The 27472-nt window shown below is 40.2% G+C and overlaps 1 protein-coding gene across 3 annotated transcripts; it reads right to left on the bottom strand.

The window, feature by feature from the left end:
* Positions 1–106: 106 nt before the first annotated feature.
* Positions 107–25817, bottom strand: SH3GLB1 (SH3 domain containing GRB2 like, endophilin B1). 3 transcript variants are annotated; one of them, XM_034437147.2, is made up of 11 exons: positions 25472–25814; positions 17808–17949; positions 16089–16217; positions 15653–15786; positions 15301–15393; positions 12795–12833; positions 4460–4483; positions 3625–3714; positions 2799–2899; positions 2084–2318; positions 107–582 (listed from the first exon to the last, which is right to left on the bottom strand). In XM_034437147.2, exons 1-11 carry the CDS (start codon positions 25541–25543, stop codon positions 475–477), a joined length of 1167 nt encoding a protein of 388 aa, XP_034293038.1. In that variant the 5' UTR covers positions 25544–25814; the 3' UTR covers positions 107–474. The 3 variants fall into 3 exon arrangements, with proteins under 3 accessions (XP_034293038.1, XP_034293039.1, XP_087746018.1); XM_034437148.2 differs by lacking the exons at positions 4460–4483; positions 12795–12833 and having other exon boundaries at positions 25472–25817; XM_087889892.1 differs by lacking the exons at positions 4460–4483; positions 12795–12833; positions 25472–25814 and adding an exon at positions 21388–21471.
* Positions 25818–27472: the final 1655 nt, after the last annotated feature.

Below are 27472 nucleotides of genomic sequence, written 5' to 3'. Positions count from 1 at the left end.
TTATGAAGACTTTTCTTTAAGGCCATAGTGTTTTGTTGCACAAATGTACAGTCATAGACCTTTAAAAGGTAAAACTTCAATTCTACCCAGGAAAAAAAAAGGCAACAATTTTTCAACAATTTATTATTTTGAAGAGGCTTGTCATTATGAAAAGTTCTGTAGAAAACTGTTTTCCCTGCTTTCAGGTTCACAGTACTCAAAAGCAGAAAACTGTTATTAGTGAAAATTCCAATAGAAACAAAGTTATGTAGGAAACAATCTTGGCACATAAAGTAAAAAGCCCTTAAACAACTTAGTTCTCAAAACAGTATCTACCATGCAACAATACTGGCAAGAAATGCCCATTTCTAATGCTCGTTACTCTCATCCATTAAGACATTAACATGGAAGACACTTAAATCTGGTTTATATAAAGTTAAATTGCATATAAATATGATCTCACCATAACTGACAGTCTTTATACAAGCCAACCACTCAGTTTAACAGTTCTAAGTAAGTAATAGGCACTTTGCCTTTCTGATTTCCTCGTTCACCCATCAACCAGTCTGAATCCATGCCAGGGACACTGTACACTGTTATCACCTAGGAGCAATAAAGAAAACATTTATTTATATATGTAAACTGTAAGCCACCTTACTCCAACATAATTCTGACTGGCAAACAGAACAAAACAATGTATTTTAGACAATATCAAAAATAAGAGTTGCAGGTACTGTGACAAGAGAAAACCCACTTCCTGGATCATTCCAGATTATACTGTTTAATTGAGGGGACGACAGCATTCCAACTCTCCCAGATCATTGAGGGTGGGCAGTAACTATGGAAGATAGACCTTGGATAAGCAGGCCCCATGCTATGAACAGCTTCATAGGTGTCAAACAAACACTGAATTGTACTTGGAAGACTGGTAGTCAGTTCATGCAGCAGAGGGGTTACATGGGCATAAATGGCATACCCATAACTGTTTGTGCCATTACATGTGGAACCAGATGCAGTTTCTGTGTGGTCTTCAAAGCTGCCCCCATGTGGCGCATACTGCAAACTAAAGCATGAGTGACTAGCTCATATCTGCCACAGCCCTCTGAAGCTGTAACCTAACTAACTTCTAAACAATCTTCCGCAGAATAGAAAATCTAAAGACCAGATGAAAAATTATCCAGGACTGTTGGATCCAGCAAAGGCTTCTTGAGGATGGAACATGCTACCTTCAATGCAAATGGTATCATTCCCTCAGAATGAATGAAATTATCACAAGGATATATCACATCTCACCCCTGGGCTGTGTTCACTATTCAGGTGGAGCACGGATTTAATAAACAAGTGGACAGGTTAAGAGAATGAAGATCCTTTCTCTTTCCACAGGAGTTACCAGACAAACTTACTCCAGAAAAACAACACAGGTCCTTGTTTTTTTCACCTTGGTAAACTTATCCAGTTTTAAATTCTCTGAGTGAATTTAAACGAATTTATATGCTAGATACCAATTCCTCACACCACCCTCCAAATAATTCAATGGCTCATCTTTCCCCAGCAAGAAACGAGTCACTTTGAAGAGAGATGTTGGGTGGCTATCTGCAGACATAACAAGGGCAGAAAAATAACCATGTTTTGCCACCCTTATTGCCATAATGGAATCCCAGATATGGCTCTTACTCATACTTGGTCAGATTCACTCTCTGTTCTCTTCCAACAATGTTCTAGCATTTAATCTCCCAATGTTCCTCAGAAAAACAAAGATCTCTTCCAGATGAAGGCACAGTAAGAGGCCACATAGGAGCAATCCAACACAGGCCCATTCCAGGCAATAACCAAGGCTACAGTTTAACCATCTATCAGATCCTTGGGATAAAAAAATCCACAGTCCACTTGAAACTTCACAAGATCTATCAGTCATATAGGGTAGATCAAAGTGAGGGGGAAATCACCAGTGAGCAAAAAGAGATCACAGTAATCTGACCAAGGCAAAGGCCTTTTGGAAATATCATTCAAACCCAGATCACACTGCAATTGTTCCAAGACAAAAGGCAGATCTATCATACTTTTATAAAATATTTGCTTTTATTTAAAAATAGCAAATGATTACCTCATCTGCAAGTAGTGATAATTCACTGCTGTTTGCAGCATCATAATCATAAAGTACTCTGGCTTTTCTACTACCACTTGAGGGCTTCAATTCACCAAAGCTTGAAGAAGCTGCTGCACTGCTTATTGAAGATAGTGAGGGTGTAACAGTAGCTGAGGACACATTACTAGAAGAACTACTTGGAACACAGGTTGAAGATGACTGGTTATTGTTGGCAAGAACCGTAGCTGGAAAGCTATAAAGGATGAACATAGAATTAATTATTAGATAAACATGAATGTTGTAACACACTTTCAAATAACAATTTTAATGTGGAGTTTCATCTTCCAATATAATTTTCCAAAAATAAGCAATTCAATTTTTGAACTACAAAACACAATGTACAAAAGCTTCCACAAAATATAGCTTTAAAAACAAAATTGTACAAGTTACAAAATATTTAATTCAAATTGTCCTAGATGACTACTTAGTCATACAAACTCCAAAAAAACCTAGTCTTTGCTTCAGAGGAAAAGTGTGCAATTAAATTCTATCTATAATGATCAAATCCTGATCTTTGATGTTAACGGAAATTTTCTAGAAAGATATTCTCAAGAATTTGCATTATCATGAAATCAGAATAGTCATTAAGCAAAATTTTAAAAAACCCTGCCAATTCTATTTATTTTACCTCTTTACTTGAGGCACGTAACTATAGATTTGATTATTTTGTTACCTTCCAAGCTGTTTCTGAAGGTCCAACATATACTGATAACATTGTGCATAGTAAGTCAGCTGGGCTTCCACAAAGTCATTTAAACAACGAAGATGATGTGCCTATGATGCAATAAAACACAAATATTAACAACAAAATTACAGGGATGTTTCCATCATTTAAAAATACAAGGATATTAATTTGGAGGATATGGGGAAATTAAAGTTTTAAGGATTACCTTTAACAGATGTGAAACTGGTAAATTTTACAAATAAGATAATTAACATAGCATAACCACTAATATAGGCAATCTTTGTTAATGACAGTAATTGGAACTAGCAACTCCACTGTTAAGATGCACGGTCAGAATACGATATCACGTGACCACATCAATTTACCATAGCAGTGGCAGCATTTCCCATTGTCATTGTTAGGTGATCACAAATGATCACATGATGCTGGACACTGTAACTGTTGTAATTCTGTGCCAGTCACCCAGCACCCTAATCATATGACCATGAGGACTCTGCAATGACTGGAACTTTGAAAACCAGCCATAATGTCCCACTAGTTGCATGCTGTTGTAACTTCAAATGGACCCTGAATGAGTGGTCACTGAATACAGACTGTATCTGAACTTAAATGGAGCAAAGGGAGGAACTTGTATCAGAAATTCTAGAGCATATTTTATTTACTAGAGTCTTATTGTATCAGATGATCTAGGATAGTTGAAGGAGTGACATAGATATAATCATTTTAACATTTAGTTACTGTATAATTAATTACTTTTGATTTTCTTACCCTTGACAATTAAGCAAAATTATCTTCCCTTTTATTCTGTACTTACATGTGTACTGTTGATCCCTTCCAACAGAAGTCGAGTAATTTCTGCTTGCCGGTCAAACTCACTTTGGGCTATCCGTACTTCCTGTTCAGACTGAAAAATATATTACAACTTTTCAGAGTATTGATAACACAAAATTACTTATGCTGTGGGCAAAATATAATACATGGCTCAGTAAATGGTGGTTCTTCAACAGCCAGCTCCCGAAACAGCTAAGCACTGTGTTTTTCACTGGAAGCAAGCTTATTACAAGTCTAAAGGCTATATTGACAAAATAGGTTTTTTTAAAAAAATAACATTTTCAGCTAACCTATATTGAAAATAATTCAGGAGCTGGGTTCTGAAAAACAGCTACAGTATATTTCCATTCAATGTAATGTAGTCCTAAATCACCCTGACAGAGGTATTAATGTTTAAATGAGTGCCAATACATGTTTCTTTCAGATCACCCGTCAGAAAGTATAATTTTTTTGGGGGGGTGGAAGAGGGAATTGGCAGCAAGGTTGTCTACATGTGCCATTCCCTCTCCATTTTAAACTCTCAAAGCAATCAAATGAGTGCCTGAACAAGATTATACAGTGAGAAGTAATATGGAATGCATTTCAAATACAGAATTGGAGACTGAAGCTCATAGATTAATCAAGCAAGTATTTATCCCATGAAACAAATTAGAATTATCTTCTGTTATGGAGTTCATATATATATTTGGAGTTTTTTGGTAATTGTTTATCATTTTGCTATGACCACACCATTGACTGCTGAATTAAACAATAATATTTATCTCAGAACATCAGCAATTCAGCATTATTTATCAACACTTTCACTTAGGAGTACTTACTTTTGTCACTTCCTCTGCCCATATCTTGTAAGCATAAAGATGTAAAGAAACAATAAGAATTTATATTGCTATGCTTTCCTCACTGTTCATTTTTTCTCCCGATATGAATTTGTGATCATTTCATGGATTTATTTTATAATGTAATGACCATAGCTTGATATTAGTTGAAGTTTAGTCTACTGAATTTTGTTATAGTTGATAGTGCTAGTGCAGATTCTTACAGGATGGTTTTCCAAAATTATCATCATCATTACCCTTATTTGTTATATCCATATATTATTATACTTTTACTGCCAGATAAGACCTTTATGCAACAATTTTCCTCATGGTAGTCTAAAAACAATTTGTAGGAAAGGAAAATGTAGAAACAGGGATCTTCAACATTCTGTCAGCAGCTTAAGACTTGAAACAAATAGGGTATTTTTTAAATAGACATTCAGTATTTGGATCCAGAGTGGTTTTTCTAGAAAAAAAAAGTCCCTTTGGGCTTTGATTCATTGGAGATTTATTTTCTTTCTTGCCAGACGTCTCTTGACTCCTCTATAATGTTCAATATTTTAGAGGTGATGTAGGACATAGAGTAGGAGGGTATACATACACAGAGATAAAATTCCTCATTTCTCATGAGTAATCTTCCCTCTTATAGACTTCTGGATCCAAATGAATTAAATGTGTCAAAAGAATAGTCCTAAATGTTTAAAATACCCTATATTTTTGAAAGCAATAAAAAGAATACAATCTAAATAGCAATTGACAGAATTATGACCAGATGGATGACATTTATTTTGAAAAATGGCTTCTATGAGCCAAATCTATTCAAAATACAACTACTACAAACAATAATGGAAACATAAGTGATTTCTCTTGCTATCCAAGCCTGCCTTTGACATTTGAATAATTTAGACCAACCCAATGGTTACAAAAAAAGGATCCACTTATTTTGTTATACTTATGCATTAAAAACAATACAATATTCAAATTGCTAGTGCTCACAATTACAGTATTATATCTTTTAATAATATTGCATTTTAAGTAGCGTAATTCTGTTCTAAAGGATTCCTATGAAATTATATATGCATCAAAAGCTTCCATGATAGTACTGAGATGAGTAAAAATATTTTCACAAGGCCTTAAAAGGTATCAAACTTATGAATAATTTCAGTAGAGTGAACAATTTCTTATGTCGAAACCGTAACTTTATAATGTAGAAATTTTTTGGGGGAAAAAGAAATAGATGAAAACACCAAATGAATGGAAAAATAAACAAAAGTGGTGAACTATCTGAAATTAAAGTGAGATGAGTAACACTGAAAGGAATATTGCTAGCCATGATCATTACATAATGAAATTGCCAATCAACGTATAGTCATGGTCACCTCTTTCCAGTTCATAGTATAGAGCAGGGGTCCCCAACCTCCAGTCCATGGACTGGCACTGGTCTGCAGCATGCCAGAAACTGGGCCGCTGAAACAAGTGAAGCCCCATCCACAGGATGCAGGTAACATGTGAAACCATGTTCCCTCTGGTCTGTAGAAAAACTTCTCTCCACAGAACCAGTCCCTGGTGCCCAAAAGGTTGGGGGCCGCTGATATAGAGGAAGGAGGAAAATGAGAAAAGATAGATTTGGATGAAAAGATAGATTTGAGAGAGGCTCAGAGTCCTAGTCTAAGAAAAACTCCATCTTCAAAGAGACAGAATTATGAATATATTTAGTGCTAGGAAAGATAAGTGATGATAGATTACTATAATATTAAAAATTTCTTTATAGCCCATTTTAACTTATTTACTGAAATTCATACATTTGTTGAAATGTTAATTGAGTATACACCATTCTATATCTTCCCCACCATGTCATGTTAAGGGCATATAAAGAAAATTCCCACGGAACAAAGGGAGAAAAGCCCAAGGATTTTTAAACCAGAAAAAGGGGTTGGTGGTGTTGACAAGACAGACAGATAATTCAGAAATTAATGGAATTTCACTTTAATTTTGAAGAACAAAAGGAGAAACGAGTACTCCTATAGTAAGGAAGGAACATGATACCAATCTCATGAAGACTGGGATTGAGTGTTGTAAATTCATTTTCCTAAATGCTGCTTGTAAGAAAACAACAACAACGAAAGGAACTCATATGCTATGAGAATGATGAAACATGATAAACCCTTATGTCTAGAACAGGGGCCACCAACCTTTCGGACCTCAGGGACCACTAAATTCATAATTTTAAATCCCGTGGACCACTATTATGATCTGCCTAATGATCAACTGGGTGGGCGTGGCAAGGTGGCCATGTGACTGGGTGGGCGTGGCCAACTTGATGTCATTGACGTTGAGGAGCATCTTGCCAGCCTCTACTTGCTACTCCCCACCTGCCCGCCCGGGCTCCTTAGGACTCCAACAGAAAGCAGTTGCTGGAGCTAAGCAGCCACCATGAGAAAGAGTTGGCAAAATAGCTCGCTCAGTTCAAATTGGATCTGACCGAGAAGGAGGCTCAGCAGAAGCACCTCACTGAGGACTACGAGCATAGGCTTTCCAAGCAGAGGGAAGACCTGTGGGAGTGCAAGGCCAGGTACCGGCGCCTGAAGGCTCAGCGGGCTGAGATGGTCAGCCAGTTCCAGGCCATGATGCTGTCCTACTGGAATGAGGCCCTCCGTCTCTTCACCACCAGTGGCACTTCCCTCCAGCCTTCGCCCAAAGCCCCATTCCAGAAGGCTGAAGCAGACCCCAAATTGGAATTTCTTCCCCCTTCTGACCCACATAAAAAGACCCCGAAGGGGGAGACTCTCTGCTGCAACAGAAATGTTCATTGCACATATTTGGCCCAGGGGCTGTAGTTTTGAGCACCCCTGATTTAGTGCAATATAAAAAATGCAAATAATTTTTCTGCGGACCACCAAAATTTGGTGACTGCTGGGCTAGAAGATGCAGCTGAAGAAATGTTAAGGTTTGTTTATGAGGTGTCCATGTGACACGTTTAATGTGTATGAAGACTTGCCTCTGTGAATGATTATTAGAAGAATGGTAATAAAGCACAAGTGAATGCCAAAAATACAAAAATGTTAAAATTGAATGTGCAGCAAATGTTAGACTACATGACACAATCAGGAATATGGACAGGAAAATCAGTTGTCAAAAACAGTTGCATTTTGAAAAGGAAAATGGAGTGAACATTTGCAAAGTGTGTGTGTGTGTATTTATTTATTTATTTATTTATTTATTTATTTATTTATTTATTTATTTATTTATTTATTTCTATACCGCCTTTCTCCCGTAGGACTCAAGGCAGGGTACAGTCAAGAAAAATATAGACACACAAACATCATAAAATTGCTACCGTATTTTCCGGCGTATAAGACGACTGGGCGTATAAGACGACCCCCTACTTTTCCTGTTAAAATATAGGGTTTGGGCTATACTCGCCGTATAAGACTACCCCTCTTCCAACGCACACCAAATAAAAATTAAAAAACATCAGATTTGATTTCAATATGGTAATTTTAATTCAAATGCTTATGCCTTTCCAAGAATCTAGTACACCAGGATACAGTGGCCTTAAATCTGTTGCTGTGATCTGGGTTAGATTTGGCCCACTGAAGTGCAAACAAACATATTTTATTTCGTGTCACTACATAACCGTTTTGGCGATGCTCATTCACCATGTCTGCTACATGTTTTTCGAGTTCTGGCCAATGTGGGGTGCCTCTTCTTAATGCACACTTACCCCTTGGCATACTCTTTAACGCTTTTACATTTGCTTTCCAGTCCCGAACCATCTTTTCTGTTACTCCATATTGTCTTGCAGCAGCACAGTTATTATGTTCCATGGCAAAGTTTACAACTTTAAGTTTAAAAGTGGCTTCATATTTCTTTCTTCTTGCTGGTGGAGCCATGATGGGGTCTTGACTGTTATATTTGTATACTATACTGTATGTACTGTTGCTGTACTGTATGTATTGTTGCTGTACTGTAGAGAAAGGTAATGGGCTACGCTACGTGTAGTGGCAAGAGGGCTATTTTGTACCAGGTTTTTTTCCTTCACCCATGCAGCCTTGTCGAGATCCGCACACTTCATGAATCTGAGTTGCTGGCACTGACTGATGACATTGACAGAAAGCTGTGCCAATCTAGTCAAGGCTGCATGCTGCTGAATGCTGGAACCAGCTGGCTGCTGAGCGGAGCTTCTCCCAGGCATCTAGGGGGGTATTACCGACGCTCTGACTTCCCCAGCTGACCCCCACTGATGGCGAGCTCAACCGGTCTGGGGAAGTCAGAGCGTCGGTAATATCTCCCTGGATGCCTGGGAGAAGCTCCGCGCAGCAACCAGCTGGTTCCAGCATTCCAAGGAGGTCCACGGTGAAAGCGGCGCCGCGGTCGACCTGGGCCAGCACCTTGCACACCTGGCTCTGCGTCTCCATTATGAGAAGCTCCATGCGACTTCGCATGTCTCTGCCCCAGTCGCGCAGCTCTCGCAATCCGCTCACCGGAGGAGCCATGAAGTGCTCGCACCGCCTTGCCAGATCTTCCTCATCCTCCTTTCCCCATGGCTTTTCCAGTTGTAATTGATGCTGCTGCTGCCGCCGAGGCTGCTCCTTCATCTCCGCCCGCCGCACCAGACCCAGCCCGGCCAGCACCGCCGTGGCTCCCGCAGTCCAAGCGGATCGGCACCTGGGCTCACAGGCGAAGGGTGGGAGTGCGCAGCGCACTTTCCTGGCTTGGCGCCAATCCGGATGGCTGCAGTAATGGTGAGAGCGGGCAACCTCGGGAGAGCCATTTCAGGACTCCGTTTTGCACGTGTAGCGGATCCCAGTTACCAAGAAACCCGGAGAAGAGGCACAAGGGGGGTTTATCAAAAAGGAGCTTTAAAAGAGGTCTCGATACAGAGGACGCGGCGAGCATGGACACCGTCCACACAAACAGGCACCAAAGTCTCATTGCGGCAACGTTAAGCCGCGACTTTACACGCCTCCTAGTTTTAGGCTGCTTGTTCCAATGCCTTCGCGATAAGCCGGCAAAATCAAAACTCTTTTTTTCTTTCTTTCTCTCTCTCTCTCTCTCTCTCTCTCTCTCTCTCTCTCGGCGGCTTTGAACCCGTGGAATTGGGGGGGGAGAGGGGGAATGTTATCAGCAACAAACAACAACAAAAAGTGTGTGTTTGTGGAGAGGGGAGGTAGTGGTAAAGGCGGCAGACCGGTTTTTTTTCCCCCAAGCTGATCTCTTTCGCGGCATATCCAGCCCGACCCCATTCAGAAGAAAGGCTGCAGCCGGAAAGAAACGGGGGGGAAAGACATCTGCACCTTTTGTTACATACACACACACACGAAACTCACAGTTTTCTGGCCTCTCGCGCAGATCTGTTGTGGGGTGGGGTGGGTGGGAGCCACATAATTCCGGGAGGCGAAAAGGGGCGCAGGGATATTTCCAGAAATGAGCGAAATAATGCAATCCACGCAGCGACGCCCATATTCTCCCGTTCAGATTCTACCTCTGGCTGAGAGAAAACTGCCTTGAAAGTTTCTCTGCCCCCCCCACCCTTTAAACCCAAGACCCTGCCTCGTTTCCAGACTAGAGCACTTCTTTCCCCCGCCCGATTAGCCCAGGTTAAAATCTTAAAAGCTCGGACGCCCCTCAAGCCGCTTCTCCCGACATCGGGATGAACGAGAAAGCCATTTTAGCTTCACCTATTCTTCCACACACACACCTCCACCCCGGAAGGTAACTTAGCGCTGCTCGTCCTTTCCCCATGGCTTTTCTGGTTGTAATTGTTGCTGCTGCTGCCACCGAGGCTGCTCCTCCATCTCCGCCCACCGCACCAGACCCAGCCCGGCCAGCACCGCTGTGGCTCCCTCAGTCCAAGCAGATCGGCACCTGGGCTCGCAGGCGAAGGGTGGGAGTGCACAGCGCACTTTCCTGGCTTGGCACCGATCCAGACGGCTGCAGAAGGAACTGGGCACCGGCTGTCATGTCTTTTCTGCTGTGCGGGATTCATCACCTGGGCTCCCGGGGTTTAAGCCTCCGGGCCGGCCCGCGCTGCTCCAGGATGTTCACTTCGGGCTCCTTGAAATTGCTGCCGGGCGGTTCTTCCCGTTGGGGCAATGGTGGGTGGCTGCAAGCCTGGAAGAGGTGGTGAAATGCAGAGCAATACCTCATGGGGAAGGAGTTCGCCGTGGCTCCTGCAGTCCAAGCGATGCCGATCGCTGCCACCCACCATCGCCCCAACGAGAAGAACCGCCCGGCAGCGATTCCAAGGAGCCCGAAGCGAACATCCTGGAGCAGCACGGGCCGGCCCGGAGGCTTAAACCCCGGGAGCCCAGGTGCCGAATCCCGCACACCAGAAAAGACATGACAGCCGGTGCCCAGTTCCTTCTGCAGCCGTCCGGATCGGCACCAAGCCAGGAAAGTGCGCTGCGCACTCCCACCCTTCACCTGCGAGCCCGGGTGCCGATCCGCTTGGACTGCGGGAGCCACGGCGGTGCTGGCCGGGCTGGGTCTGGTGCGGCGGGCGGAGATGAAGGAGCAGCCTAGGCGGCAGCAGCAGCACCAATTACAACCAGAAAAGCCATGGGGAAAGGAGGACGAGGAAGATCTGGCAAGGCGGTGCGAGCACTTCATGGCTCCTCCGGTGAGCGGATTGCGAGAGCTGCGCGACTGGGGCGGAGACATGTGAAGTCGCATGGAGCTTCTCATAATGGAGACGCAGAGCCAGGTGTGCAAGGCGCTGGCCCAGGTCGACCGCGGCGCCGCTTTCACTGTGGACTGCTGGGAAAGAAAGGAAGGTGACCCGAATTCTGGGGTAGAGTGGGGACGCGTTCCTTTCTCGTGGGCCGCGCACTGCCTGGCACCTCTTGTAGGTTGGAACTAATTTGGAGTACAGCTTCCCCTCAATGTTGCCGGCGCTCCCAAAGTATCATCGGTCAGCGCCAGCAACTCAGATTTGGGTACCCGGCGTATAAGACGACCCCCGACTTTTGAGATGATTTTCCTGGGTTAAAAAGTCGTCTTATACGCCGGAAAATACGGTAATTAAAATTATTACTTAGTTTGGTCAATTAAATAAAACCCAGAATTAGATAACATTTTAAAAAATCATTCACATGTTCATATGTTTAAATGGCAAAGCTCAAGCTGTTGAAACTGTGTACATTCTGCCGGTGTCTACCATTTTCATTTCTTTCAACAAACAAGTATAAAAATATATGTTGGGGTCAGTGGTGAAATCCAATTTTTTTTACTACTGGTTCTGTGGGCGTGGCTTTGTGGGCGTGGTGTGGCTTGGTGGGTGTGGCAGGGGAAGGATCCCCATTACTGCAAAATCCCCATTCCCTCCCCACTCCTGGGGGAAGGATATTGCAAAATCTCCATTCCCACCCTACTCTGGGGCCAACCAGAGGTGGTATTTGCCCGTTCTCCAAACTGCTCAAAATTTCCACTACCAGTTCTCCAGAACCTGTCAGAACCTGCTGGATTTCACCCCTGGTTGGGGTAATTTAAATTATAGAAAATGCAACAGAAATGTTTGAAAGTAGAATGAATGGGGAAGAGGAAAATCAAGTAATGTGTAGGATGGAATTGATGAGTTCCTTAAAAAAGTGAGGCAAGTTTAAAAAGCAGGGTCGTTATTGTGGGGAAGGAGAGAAGGAAGGAGTATTATGTCACTGCCTTGTGTTACCTATAGAGGTGGGTAAAAATCAAATAATACTAACACTACTATTACGTCTTTCTTTTTTATCTTGTATTTTTTCTAACTTACTCTTGTTTACCCATTTTCTATGCTCTAAATCAGAGGTCTCCAACCTCTGGGCCAAGGCCCGATACCAGGCTACGGCCTGTTGAGAACTGGGTCATACAAGCAGCGGGTGAGCAAGCTAAGTTTTATCTGCATGTGCATGGGATCTAGGTTGCACATGAAACCATCCCCTCCCTCCAGTCTGTGGAAAAATTGCTTTCTACAAAACTGGTCCCAGAATGGTTGGGGACCACTGCTCTAAATACTGCTGCTCACCCTAAAGGTTAATAGTATAATGGGGATTCATGCATATGCATATATCATTTCCTAAATACATGCAGCACCTTGGAAGGAGGACAAGAAACACAAATTATTTAAATGATTAGTTTTTTTTCAATCAGCAAACTGCTCTTTCAGATACATCTCCACCTCCCCACCAGTATGGTGTTAGATATGCCAACATGGTGACTGATGTGGTTCTTCATCTAAATAAATAATACTGATCAGCAGGAAAGCAAGAGGAAACACCTGAAGAAATGTTATGAAGACAAGAGGCCAACAAACCTTCAGCCATTTTACATGCAGCAAGTTGAGCATGTAAGAGACATTTACCATAATATTATTTTCATCAGGTGGAGACAGGTTTAGTTGCTTAAAGTATAAAGACAAAAGGATGTTATGTTGCAGAAAAAAGCTAGAAAATGCAATGTAGATCAATTAATTAGATTGCAGTATAATTAGGCAGAGCCAAAGATATAAGAAACACATTGTCTGATCAGTGACACTTCTTGAATAATTTTTTTAATGCTTTTCAATATACAGAATGTAGTCCCTCCAGACTATTTTATCTGTACTATTAGATCATCACTTACTCCTTACCTACGCATCTTAGATAATACACGTATTATCTACCCATTTAGCAAACAGAACTCATTTGGGTCTGGCAACTCAGCCATTAAGTAAAGCTAAATTGCTAAGTGAAATCATAACTGTGCTAATGATCTGACTTCAGCTTTCCTTTGCTTTACAGACCTATGAAAGTTGGGAATTCAAGAACTGATTGTAAAGTTACTCTTTTGTCATCACTGCAACTGCAAAGAGTCATTAAATGAGGTAGTTGCTAAGCAAGAACTACCTATAACTAGAAGGTTTTCAATGTATTTTCGTTAAGCATGATCTCCCTCAGGAAGCCTGCACAGCTCTTGCAATCATTTAGATCAGAGCTGGGAAATCTGGTCTCCTGGGTGGCCCTAGGAGTCCATCTCTTTTATTGCTGAAAACTGATAGTTGTTACTTCTCATTTTGCACTAGGCACTAGATAGATAGATAGATAGATAGATAGATAGATAGATAGATAGATAGATAGATAGATCGAAGGAGGGAGGGAGGGAGAGGGAGGGAGAGAGAGAGAGAGATGGAAAGAGAGAGAAGGTTTGAAGTACAAACTGTATAATATGGATTCGCTCCTTTTATGGTCTCTCCTAAAATATTACGGTAGCTGTTGGCTATAAAAAATGTTGCCTAGCACTCATTTAGACACAAGCCATTATAGTGTCACAAAAATATTGAGGAAAAAACACTAATATCTTTTTCAATTTAAGTCAATTTTCATTTTGCTTTATATTTGAATTAACAGTTGCCGGTAGTTGTGTTAAGAGAAGTACAAATGATTTCTCCTAGTTTGTCAGCTGCCCTAAACAAGTAAATAAATACATAAATAACATACAGAGCAGCCTTTTCTTTAAGAACAGCCTATAGGAAAGGTGCCACACAGATACAGTGAAAGCCTGCAAAGGCTAACAATTCTTATTTAAAATGCACATATATACACACAATATGTCCTTCCACAAGCCAAGAAGACAAGTTTGTTGTGTTGTGCTTTTATTTAATTTAAAAATGTATAAGCCCACCCAATTCTATAATGATACTGGCTGGCCACAATGACCCTCAGCATTATTAGTGCTGTATTTTTTATTGGATTGTTTTTTTTAGTTAGCATTTCTTGATTAATGCAGTTTTTTGTGTTAAGTGTTTGGATTGTCTTAGTTTTTGTTTTTATAAATGGACTTTTGAAAGTAGGCAGTATCTAATAATGCATAATTATATTTGTATATCTAATACATAAATATACACCTGAAGCAGATTCTTGTCCTGCTTTTGAAATGCTTTCATCAGTTTATGAGAGTTTTCAATTCTGGATGGTAATAATATCCCTTTTTTTTTTGCATTAATTAGAGATGGTCACATGTTTATATGCCTATGTGCATTCGATACATTGTACCTGTTAACAGTTTAGTAAATGCATCACCTTCAGCTTTTTCTGCATAGCCTGGTTATTATGATTCATGCTCAGCTTTAGCATTGCTGTACTGTAGTCAGCTCTCTTTCTCACCAGAACATCTCAGAATTAAAGCCAATATAATATTTTTCTCCTATTCTCTGTTCTTTCTTGAAATTATGTACCTGGAGGTAGCATTAATTATGTACCTAGAGGTAGCATTTTATAGTCTTTCTTACACCAATCTAAATTCCTAGAGGTACTCCTTGTTTTCTAAGTAACATTTCAAGAATTTAATTTCCCCAGTATTGTTCTAATTTCTGAGACTAGAGATTTCCTGTTACAAAGTCTGGCCTTAAGCAGAACAAAGTTCTACTAATATGTTCACAGCCACAAACCCTTTAACCTTGTTATATGACTTTAAAAAAAAATTAAAAGCCTACAGTGACTGTTTTTAAAGAACTGGATCCAGACTTCCTGTTCTGGAAATGAAAGTTCGCCTTAATATTCATAAAAAGTGTTTCATCCACCTAAAGCATTCTGCTGGTGGAAGTATTTTGCTGGCTCCTCTCTTCTCTTGCAATACCCAATCCACCTCACAGGAAAAAATAGGGAAGAGGAAGGTGTATTAGATATATTCACCGCCTTGTGTTACTTATAAGGTAATAAAAGCGGGATAAAAATCTAATATATAAATACTTTGTACACTCTAAAATCCTGCATAGACTTTTTAAAATGTATACATGACTATAAAAGAGGGTAAGGGAAGAACTGAGACAAATTGCTTATTAAATACTAAATTATGTATTGTGAAGTTCTTAAGAAGCAGATCTTACTTACTAAAGCACGAGCCTCTGCTACTTTTGCCTTTTTCAGTCGAGTTTTGGCAGCATCCAAATCTAGCCTTTTATTTTGTAATAGCTTGCGTTCTCTCTGTAAAAAAAAAACCAAAGCATTATTATTTGGGACAAAATGTGAAAAAGATTCCGTTTTATTTCACAAAAATGAAATTCATTCAAAAATGAATAACTACTTCAATTTCTTGTTCCTTCTTGTATCACAGAAGGTTGCATATCAGAGATTGTGTTACATTTCTTGATAATGATACCAAATGCTCAATTACAACAATAAAAATCATTTGAGTTTTCAGAATTACTTCACGTTTCATTCAGAAATTATATTAATAACTTACAGTAATTGTTTTATAGTCTCCTTCAATAAAATTTCTAAGAGGCGTAAGGAAGTTTATTGCAGCGGTCTGTATTAGTTCTCTGTCTGCTGCCCCAATTCTTTTCTGTGTTTCTCCACATTTAACAAGAGCATTTCCTGCAATAAAAAAATTGATTGCATAGTTTAAATAGCAATATAGACATAATTACAATTACAGGTATTTAACTTAGAAGTGTTGACACCATTTATTCAAAACACTCTTAATTGTGTATTATTACATATTTAAATACAATTTTTATAGTATCTTCAAAATATTATTTTCAGTACCCAGCACATACAGTAGCTTCAAAATGTAAAGATATAGAACACTTTCAGAACAATGAAGATAAATTATTCATCATAGAAATAGTATCTAGTTAACTTCATTTCAGACATATAAACTAATAGCTGCAACTTGCCATATGCTGTTCCTGGACCAAATTCATTTCCAGCATCAATCATATGCTGGCCCTGTAGTTCTGGATTATTCAGACGACTTGGTGCTTTGCGATCCAGTTTCTCATAAACAAATTCTTCTATTCTAGCATCTGGCAAAAAATAAAACATATCATTTCTTTGTTACAGGTAATTCTTGGATGGGATGGGATGTGAGAATGAGCCTGGAAGGGTGGGGCGGGGATTTGAGGTGGGGAGAAATATGTTGCTTAGGGAATGATCAGCTAAAAGGAAAAGCCCAGAACTGAGTAACAGACAGAGAAACTTAGATAAAAGCCATACTAATTTATCATGGGTAAAAAAAGACAGGAGACTTGTACTTTCAGACTTGCCAATTTTGTAAATGTAGCCTTATGTTAAATTAGAATTAGTTCATCTTGTCATATTTCCTGTCTGGTCTTCTTAAGAGGCTGACCCTAGGTTGCATCCAATCATTCAGCAACTATTCATAGCTACTACAGCACTGAACAAATGGGATTTATGATCAATCCTTGGAGAAACAGCCATTGCAGCATCCCAACAGTCATGTGATCTCGGTGCTTGGGTGCCTGGCTTGCAATTTGGAGCCATGTTACATGATTGCAATTTCTGATGTTCCCTGCCAGCTTCCTACAAGCAAAGTGAATGGAGAAGCTGGCAGGAAATTGGAAGTCACTCCTGCTGTTTTTTCATCCACCTTCACTCTGTAGTGCCTACCTGCAGCACCTTCACCAGCCACACACTCACTGTGTAGTACCTGCACCCTGCACCCACCCACCCACCCCATCATGGCAACCATGCTCTTCCTTGCATTGCCTGCCTTGAACTCCCACCTGTTCCCATTTAATGACCTGCACAATCTGGTGTTACAATGGCAACTGGGACTGCTGGGATTGCCATTGCTAAGTAATGTGGTCATATGACATACTTTATGATCACATCATTTAACAATGGAAATCCTGGCCCCAATTGCCATTGTAACTTGACGACTACATATACAACCAGACTTGTATATTTTGTAATAATAATAAAAGTTTCCCCTGCCTAGTCATGTCCAACTCTAGGAGGCGGGGCTCATCTCCGAAGGAGCTAGAGTTGCCCAAAGAATCTCTCTATGGTCATGTGGCCAGCATGACTAGACGCCAAGGTACACGGAACACTATTATCATCCAATTGAAGTAGTACCTATTTATCCAGTCACATTTGCATGCTTTCAAACTGCTAGGTGGGCAGGAGGTGGGGCTCATCAAACCTTGAATTTCTGACATTCAGAGAATTATACTATCAATTTTATTGTATCCTTATCACTTAAGACACGGGAGTCAAACTTGCAGCATCACATTGCCATCATGTGACCTTTCATGATGTTTTCCCATTCACGGAGCTGGGGTGGGTGTGGCCTGCACGTGACACATCCAGCCCACAGTCCGCCATTTTGACACCCTTGACTTAAGAAATTATAAGTTTGCTCTTTATTTTGAATCAATTTGTTTTGCAAAATTGTAAGCTTATCTTTATAGTTAACATTTTAAATTCTGTAATTATTACATAATTTGTATTTATTTTTACAACTGAAAAATGACATGTGGGTTCATGAAGAATTAAATGCTAGTTTATCATAAGTTAATAATTCAGGTTACATTATATATGCAGAAACTTATCAAAATGCAAATAAGTTAATGGCAAAAAAAAATTGTTCTTACTTGGATTTGGCTGCAACAACACTTCTGTCTGTTTCATAATCTTTTCTGTCCATTGTTTTGTACAATCTGCCTTACACAAAAGATTTTCTAGGTGAGCATCCAATTCTGTCTTCTCTGCTTGCCCAAGTTTCTCTTCTGTAAACTACATTGATTAAACAAACAAAAGCACTTTTCAATATATGAGCAAAACAAATTGATCAGCAAAAATAGAAAATACAAAAGTTTGCCTCAATTTACTCATTTAGTTTTTTTATCTTCATATTACTAAAAAAAAAACCCTCTCTGATATATTTAGCTAGAATGTTAAAATAGGCATGCATGGCTTTTCAAATACAATATATACCATTTTTTGTAACTGTTATCATATCTTATTGGTCTATACTCAAATGACAGATGTATAAAAGTGTCAATAGAATGTGACTTTCAATGGTGACAAGAATTAACACTCTTTCATTTTTTGCATGGCTTCCCAAAATAAACAACACAGCAGCAATCTATTGCTGTGGGAAGAGAAAAGAGAACTCAAAAATTTTCACCTTTTAAATTCTCTCTTTAGTAGAAAAAACATATGGGGAAAAACTCACAATAACAATTATACATACTCTGCTGATTCACAACATGTATTTATGAATAGATTTCCAGGTTTCAAAGTATTTCCATTATGTTTGTTGTTGTAAGCCGCCCTGAGTCCTTTGGGAGAATGGCGGCATATAAATCGCAAAAATAAATAAATAAATAAATGTTTAAAGTGGAGCAGAAGACAAAGGGCAAGAATTTGCTGCCAGAGTTGCCAATTATATTGGTATATTTATTTTATTTTATTTATTAAATTGATTCATCACTCATCTCTCTGTCATTCAATAAAACTATATTATAAAAGACTGAAACGGTAAGATAATAAATACAATATAAATTAACAAAGCAATAGCTAAGCTAGTGGAGGGGCATACAATAGAGTGGTGGTGGAATCTTCTAATTCAGTAACCACCTCTAGAATGACACACACACACACACACCGTCCAGACCAATTAGAGAACCAGGTTGTAAGACCTTTCTGGAAGATCAAAAGTGTGGGTGCAAATCTCATAGAAGGGATACAATGCTCCAGAGGGAGGGTACGGCTCTTCTCCTAAACCTCAGCAAGTGGGATGGGCCAATCCCATTGGATGAGATGGTGCCTCAGGTAGCCTGGAGATAAATATAACTTGATTCCAGAAGCTGTTTGCCTCAGCTTCAGCATTATGGAACAGCCCTTCCTTTCCCACCAATATGTTGTAGGCATTCTTATGTACAGTAGTTAGACCCAGGGTTTTTCAAGTTCCATGTTAAATGAAAAAAAACTTTCCTCCTCACAGCTTCAGAATTTGAGGGGGAGGGGCAATAATGTAAGAACAAATAATGACTGGCTACTAAGGGTTTGCATCCTCGATGAAAAGCCTTCCTTTGGTAACATGTTTAAGCAAGAGATGCCTGTGCAATTCCTGAAATTTGTTATCCTTTGCAATCTGATTCATCACAAACTATCTTTGTCGGCCTGACAGATGATCTGTAGAAAAGGTCAGGCAGGGTGTAGTTGGAATAGTTTCCCTAAATCTCTTAACAGCTTTCAGTACCATTAACCACATGGTATCCTTCCAGTTTAGTTTGTAAGTAGGACGCAGAAGTTTTGGTGGCTCATTTCTAAGGACTGTTTTCAGAAAGGGACTTTGCTAGATTATCATTTGACACCCCATTATGTGCTTATGCTAAAAGAAGATATATCATTTTAGTTCTACATAAGAATGTCTGTACTTTGGGAATGTTGTACCCAGAATCACTTGACAGAGAGATGGGTGGTGAATAAATTTAATAAATAAATAATACATTTTACAGTAATTGTAAAATATATATTTTGTCTCCGGAATTATATGACTAAATAAATTAATTAAAAACAATATTTATTTATTTTTTTGCATTCTGTAAATTGAATGTTTATCCTGGAATGACTTTGGTAGTTTATGTAGATATTGGTCAAATTATTCAGATTAGAACTACTCTCTCTCTAAAGGACTAGGTTCACATTTAGGGAATGCTCAAACATGTTGATCCAGATACTTTACTAAAATGAAATAGCATACATATCCCTATGATCTCTCTTTCAGAAGAGCTTGATCATTATTGATTTCCTGAATAGTTTGCTGTAGTAATTAAGGTGTTGGTCTAGAAATCAGGAGACGGTGAGTTCTAGTCTATGTTAGGCATGAAAGCCAATTGGTGACTTTGGTCCAATTAGTACTGTCTCTATCTCACAGGGTTATTGTTGTAGAAAAACAGGAGGAAGAAGAAATATTATATATGTTCACCACCTTTAATTACTTATAAAGTAATTAAGTGGGATAAAAATAATATAAAAAACAAAATATTCCAGAAGATTGCCTCTAAATATGACATTCCAATCAATACCAAATAAAAATGAACCTTTTATCTTGTTTTAGATTATGATTAATCTCTCAAAAATTTGAGATTTAGAGATACCTTTAAATATTGCTTTATTGCTTTGTGAAATTTCATGAATGCTTAAGAAGTATGCTATAGTTACCATATGGTAAGTATTTGGTGTTATACAATGTGTAAATGAAATACTGCATGAGAATGTTGGATAGAATCTTCAGTATGCAACTTTTATTAATGAATATTACTTGACAGAGATATGAATTTGTGCAGGTAATCTCAAAAGACTATGTGATATACATTTTATGGACCAGTTATACAATTACCTTTTGCATACAATTACGGAAGAAAATAGAAAGGTAGATAGCCAAATATCTAATTCATGATAACAATACTACCATGATAACATATAAGTTGACAACAGTATTACTATTACTATGATGACCTACTAAAAAAATAAATTATTAGAGCCTCTAATAACTAGTTTAACTCAGAGCAAAACTGTATTTATTTGTAGCCAAAAAAATGCAAAATGAAAGTTATTTTTCATATAGAAGTGAACAAGTAAGCATCATAAGACTAGCATCATAGGATCTCTTAATTAGAAGATAGTTTTGTTTGTTCTCGTTCCAGCACCAATGAACTACAAATGAAGAAATGTAGTTCTTAAATTAGAGGAAGTGTATGGAAGTACAGTAGCCTGTTAAGCTATTTAAGAAAAATATTAACTTTTATTTATATTAATCTTTAGCAATTATCTTGAAGAAGGGGGACAGGACATCTGTAATCTGGATCTTTTCCATTTCTGATTGGCAAAAGGCTCCAAGGTATGACTCAGTGATGGGTTGCTACACTGCTAAGTGCATCTTTGAGAGAGTAGACAATGTCCCCCATTTAGGTGGAGGTGGTAGTTTATGTCTTCATAAAATGATAGCTCAGACTAGAAATTCAGAACAATTATCGACTAATCTCCAACCAACCCTTTCTAGGGAAAATTATTGAGATGACTTTGGGGCAACAGCTGCAGAAAGCCCTGGGGAAACAAGATTTTCTAAACTAATTCCATTCTTAGTTCAGACCTAGATATGCCACCAAGATTACAAAACAATTTGTTACTCATTGGGTCATCACTGCAGAGATATTTCCTTACCTAATTCAGAGAAACAGAATGACCATGAGCACGGCAGAAAAGCAATGGGAGTGACTTCTGACTTCCTCATTGACTTTCCTTGTAGAAAGCTGGCAGGGAATATTGGAAATGATGATCACATGACCATGGCTGAGTGTAACAGTGGCCACAACTTTACAAAACGTCAATCCTACAGGAGTCATGGGTGCTACATTTTGTACACATTCTGTAAGTTAGTCTGTTAGAGGTATGTTGATTAAAAAACCAGTGCCCTAAGCTGCAGTGTTTCACCCAATTGAAGGTTATAATCAAACACAAGAGTTTTAGTAGTATATAGATGCTCGTGGATGATCTCTAGTGAGATTGGGATATGCAATGCAATCTGTTTGGTATTGCTTTATCTCTGAGCAGCTTTCAATACTACATATATCTATAAATAAAAAATATTATAAACTTGGAGGAGATTTTGCAAAGGGCCATTAGTGTTGATGGCCTGAATGGAGAAAGCAAGAGACCAGCTGAGCAAACATCTGTTGTGCATATTGCCTGTTTTCCTCCCTCTCTCTTTTAAGTTCATTGCAATCTAAACAATTGTAAATAAAATATAGTATATATTATGAAAAGAAACATGTAAAACCATTGTGCAGAGTAGTTATTAGCATTGGCCCCATGGGATGGGGAATGAAGGGGCAAAGGAGATTTCTAATATAAAATTCTGTTCCACATATCATTTTAATGATTATAAACAGACCACAAGGCCCTCAACAAGAGAACTTTTAGGGATATCCTTCACATAAAGACATCTGTATGTCAAGCAGCAACCTGTCTCTCTCTCTCTCTCCTACATTGTTCCTTAGTTGTGAAAAATTCAGTCAAAATATTTGGTATATTGGAAATGAGTTGACTTAGTCTTAAATGTTCTTTTAGCATATTTACTTTACAATATGCATAGCCTAGGGCTAGGCTATTTCTAAGGAATTCTGGACAAAGTACAAAGTCAAAGCAAACAAAATAAAAAACCAATATACAATAAGTTAAAATAATATTAAACATTAAACAATAAATTGCTTGGAAATCAAATCCACAAATCAAATCCAACTAAACTCAGGGCTGGACAAATGCTGGAATAAAATTGACCTGGGTATGAAATGCTGGCAATATAGGGAGAGGTATGTCACAAAATCGGGGTCACCGCTATAACATCAGCATACTTTTCATTTTGTTATTCTATCCCTATAACTATTAATATCATATAATGAATTAAGTCAAGATTTACATAATGAACTATAAATATTATCAATAAATAAACAGTACTTAGCCAATGAAGGCTCACCTCAAAAATAAAGCAGATCAATTCTGTTTAGGACCAGGATAGTGAGCCTCTAAAAAACTCTGGAACTATAAGCTAGATCCCTAGACTGGAAAATCAATTATGGCGGAAGGCATTGGCAAATCATTCTTATTGGTGTCCAAAAACTATATACACATGGTGGCCACAGTGTTACCAGCAACTAAAAAAAACTTTGCTATTACCCTGCTTCTCTCATTAGGTTATATTTTAAAAAAGAGATCAGAAAACCTATCATAAAAACCAAATGGATGATTTAAAAATAATATATAATAGCAAAGGGTGGGGCAGAAAAACCGTTTAACATGGTTCTAGTTATATTGGCAATTATGCAACTAACAGAATTTTACCGAAAAATGAAATGCCATCCTGTTATTAACTGGAAAAACTTAAAGATCTCCAGTAACTTTGTGCTATGGCAACAATTGCACAATACAGGAAGTCTGATGTAAGTGTAGTTAGGAACAAAATATAGTATAAAGCCACAAATTCATCCAATCTACCAATAATGCAAATATAAAAAAGTGAATGTTAAGCAAAAGGGCACAATTCCTCACTTTCACCACCATACTGTATATTAACAGGAATAGGCTTATGATTTCTTTAGAATGAGAAGGAATCAACAAATTTGATAATATATCAGGCACCGTAAGACTTTGCAGACAGGCATTTTCCTTTTGCAAAGTTAAACATAATCTCAATGTGCAGAGTCAGTTGTACCAAGTTACTCTTGAGCTTAAGCTAATAATAGCTGAGAGCACATGCTTTATTTTTGTTTTTCAAATGTTACAAAGGGAGACACATGGAGAGGCCTCGCTTTGGTTTTTTTTAATATTATTTTACTTGTACTGTACTCTTCCAAAATGACAGTGCCAAACTCTAGTGTCTAGAAAGGCCACCAGTCACATACAGTTAGCCTAACGTCTTATAATTATTTGTCTGCAGAAATCTAATTTAAGTGAAAACAATCATGGCACAAGAACCTTGCTGGATCAAACTGCAGGGCCATTTTGTGTCACAAAGTAGCCAGTGGGGATGCACTTGGAAAGCTTCAGGCATAGAATGAATGGCAACATTTTCATTCCCAAAATCCAATCCTGTACTGAAGACATTAGTTTACCATTTGATTTACAAGGTTAGCAAGCAGCTATCACGACCCACCCACCTGCCCCACCCAAAATCTTCCATCAACCTGTCCAAGTCCCCCCTCCCCCCGCTTTTTTTTTTTTTCAAACCATACGCCCTGGCTGCTAAGTGACAGGCTTGAAAATTTCAAAGCGTAGTTGTGTGTTGCGGGGCAAAAAAAAAATTGTTCTGCCAATCCTTAAAGTCCCAGCATTGAACTTTTCACACCTCTTCTAGAGCAGGGGTCCCCAACCTTTCGGACCTCAGGGACCACTAAATTCATCACTTTAAATCCCCTGGACCACTAATATGATCTGCCTAATGACCGGGTGGGCGGGCGTGGCTAGGTGGTCATGTGACTGGGTGGGCGTGGCCAACTCAATGTCACTCACATCGAGGAGCGCCTTGCCAGCCTCTACTCACCCCCCCTCCCAGCCACTCCTTGCCCACTCACCCAGGCTCCTTAGGGCCCCAAAAGGAAGCAGTTGTTGGAGCTAAGCAGCCACCACGAGAAAGAGTTGGCAAAACAGCTCAGTTCAAATTGGATCTGACCGAGGAGGAGGCTCAGCAGAAGCACCTCACTGAGGACTACGAGCATAGCCTTTCCAAGCAGAGGGAAGACCTGCGAGAGTCCAAGCCAGGTACAGGTACCTAGAGGCTCAGCAGGCTGGATGGTCAGCTATTCCAGGACATGAGGCAATCCCACTGGAACAAGGCCCAACGGCTCTTCACCCAAAGCCCTGCACCAGGAGGCTGAAGCAGACCCCAAATCAGAATTTCTGTCCCCCTCTGACCCACACAAAAAGACCCTGAAGGGGGAGACTCTCTGCAGCAACACAAGCCTTCATTGCACGTATCCATCCCAGGGGCTGTAGTTTGAGGACCCCTGATTTAGTGCAATATAATAAAATGCAAATAATTTTTCTGCGGACCACCTAAATTTTCTCACGGACCACCAGTGGTCCATGGACCACCAGTTGGTGACCGCTCGTCTAGAGGACCATTGGTGGGTGGGGGGGGGGTTCCCGTCTTCATCCTCCTTCCTCCCTTTCGCGGGAAACGCCCCCCCCCGCCCCCAGGAAACGGGGAAGGAGGCTGGCAAACCAAAACGGAATAAAAGAAAACCCAAAAAAAAGAGCGGCGGGGGGGGGGGCGGGGGAAGCGGGCGAAGGCCGGGAAAGAGAAACCTTTGCGTAAGCGCTGGAAACGGCGGGCACTTAAGCCCGTTGCGCTCCCCAGCGACCCCGGAGGCGGCGAGAACAGCCGTAGGGAAAGGGGCACCAAAACAACCCCACCACCACCACCACCCCATTATCCACGCCTCTGCCTTCTCCGCCTATGCAGACAGCCCGGCAGAGCTGGGAAAGAAGGAGGAGGAGGAGGAGGAGGACGAGGCCTAATTTGGCTCCTGATCAACCGGTTGCTGCCCCAGTGCCAGAGGAGCTGGCTGGCTTCTATGCCAGTTGGGGAGGGGAGGGGGGAGGGGGGAGAGGGGAGGGGTGGGGTCTCGCGCGTGCAGCAACGGCCCTGGCCAACGCCCGAAGCCCTTCTCTGAGAGGGACGTCTAGGCGCCCTCTTCGCCAGGAAGGGAAAACAAGGCTTCGCTTCCTCGGCACTCCTCTGCCTCCTTACCTGTACGGCTCGGCTGAGGAACGTGCCAGCGTCAGCCGCCAGCTTCTTCACATTGAAATCCATAATATTCATCTTTAGCGGGAGCCGACCAATTCGGGGTGTGTGTGGGGGGGGGTGGCGGTTTGGTGGCGGCGGCGACCTGCCGCCCACCACACTTCCTCCCTCTGGAAGCGCCGGGCGAAGGCGAAGGCGGTGGCAGTAGAAGGGTGGTGCCAGCCGCAACAGGGCCTTGGCCAGGAGTTACGAAACCAGCAGCCAATTGGATGCATCGAGCTCGTGGGCGGAGCCAGAAGGAGAACGCACAGCTGCTAAGGACGCTCCGCCCACCCACCCCGCCCCTCCCGATGACGTGCTTCCTAAGAGGATCTTAAGCGAAGGTCCTTCGGAGTCTGGGCGTGATCCTTTCCTCAACCGCTGCGGTGCGGATTAGATTACAGCGGCCGGTCACGTACTGATCTCTTGAGAGGTGGTGTCTAAGGAGTAGCTACGACGTGGATCTTTTTTTTTTCTCTCTCTCTCCCTTGCCTCCAAGTAATTACTGCTTGGTTTGAGAGAGTTTTGGGTCCGTTTTTCAAGCGCCGGTCATGCCTTTTTTCAGAACCACTATCCTAAAAACAGGAGGCAAAATCAGAAGGAAAATCTACGCTAAAAATAAGGGTCGTACATTCATGTGACTACTTGATAAGTGCCATTTTCTCACCGTTGAACAACGGTGAGAAAATGTTTTTATGCGTTTCCGGCAATGTGGCACGTATCCTAAATTCATAAAAAGGTATTTTTGCGCTGTGTATATATAAAACTATACTGTAAATTGCCAGTATAGTAAAGAGAGTAATGTGCCTATTATCTCGCAATCTTCAAATGGCCTTTTGGAATTCATATTTGAATTTATAATACAACCGTGGGAAGATTACAAAATTATGTGCATGGCTTCAAGACATCATTGACTCCTGACAACTACCTGACAAATCTCTGCAGTTTTCTTGGCAAGATTTCAGAAGTGGTTTGCCTTCTTCGGAGGACTGAGACAATGACTGGCACAAAGTTACCTACCTAGTTGTGTGCTTAGGCAGAATTAGAACTAATGATCTGTTACTAAAAACTATTTAAACTATTTAAATAAAAACAATTAAAGCTATTTGTTGAATTCACCTGTCTCTGTTTTTCCTTTACTTTTCCTCTAATTTTTTGCTGTCAATGTTCCAATATTGTTCTAGACAACAAAGATTTTGCTTCCTGAACACTTGTGGCTGTATAGATTTTTCGCTGTTAATCATGAAAATAGTGTGCAGTTTAACTTATCACATACTATTTTATAATATTCTTCTGTTACACAATGACCATGTACACCCTTCGGTACCTGTTGGCTACGCTGCACACATGAAACAAACCTACGAAAACATGGAACTGTTGGTTGATACACATCCAGTAGATCAAGCATAAGAGATTGAAAAGTAACGGCTCTGCTGCTTGAAATACATTTCAAATGTACCAAGTACTGTTGTTATTTAAACGAATGGGACAGTTATGTAAGAGAGTTGCAAACAAATAGCCACTCCAAAATAATTTGGTTTCAGGACAGAAAAACATGGCAAATGAGCCACTTGTTGACTAAACAGAAGTATTTTTGTTTGTGCTTCACATAAAACACTAATGACATTTTTTTGAAAGTGGTGAACAAGGAAGATGAAGATTTTTGTTATTTGAGACATGATGTTTCCAAGAATAACTAATGCCAAGATTAAGGAAGGCATTTTTGTTGGTCCACATTTCAGATACATCATCAATGATAAGCAGTTCAAGTATCTGTTAGTGAGGCCCGAGAAAATTGCCTGGAATGCATATCAGAATGTCATTGAGAATTTTCTTGGCAACCACAGAGTACCAAATTTCATTTAGCTGGTTGATAAACTTCTTACAGCATACAGGACTATGAAGTGCAGCATGTCACTGAAGATTCATTTTTTGCATTCATACTTGAACCTCTTTCCCAAGAGCCGA

This window comes from Pantherophis guttatus, chromosome 3, assembly GCF_059756535.1.
Source record: "Pantherophis guttatus breed Tessera chromosome 3, ASM5975653v1, whole genome shotgun sequence".
Lineage (NCBI taxonomy): Eukaryota > Metazoa > Chordata > Lepidosauria > Squamata > Colubridae > Pantherophis > Pantherophis guttatus.
This window is presented reverse-complemented; position numbering and strand designations above follow the sequence as displayed.

Coding starts and splice junctions, on each gene's coding strand:
- SH3GLB1 (XM_034437147.2), bottom strand. CDS start 25,543: ATGAATATTATGGATTTCAATGTGAAGAAGCTGGCGGCTGACGCTGGC. Junction 12,834..15,300: donor TAGCAGAGGCTCGTGCTTTA/GTAAGTAAGATC, acceptor TTATACTTTAAG/CAACTAAACCTGTCTCCACC. Junction 4,484..12,794: donor CTGATGAAAATAATATTATG/GTAAATGTCTCT, acceptor TATGCTTACAAG/ATATGGGCAGAGGAAGTGAC.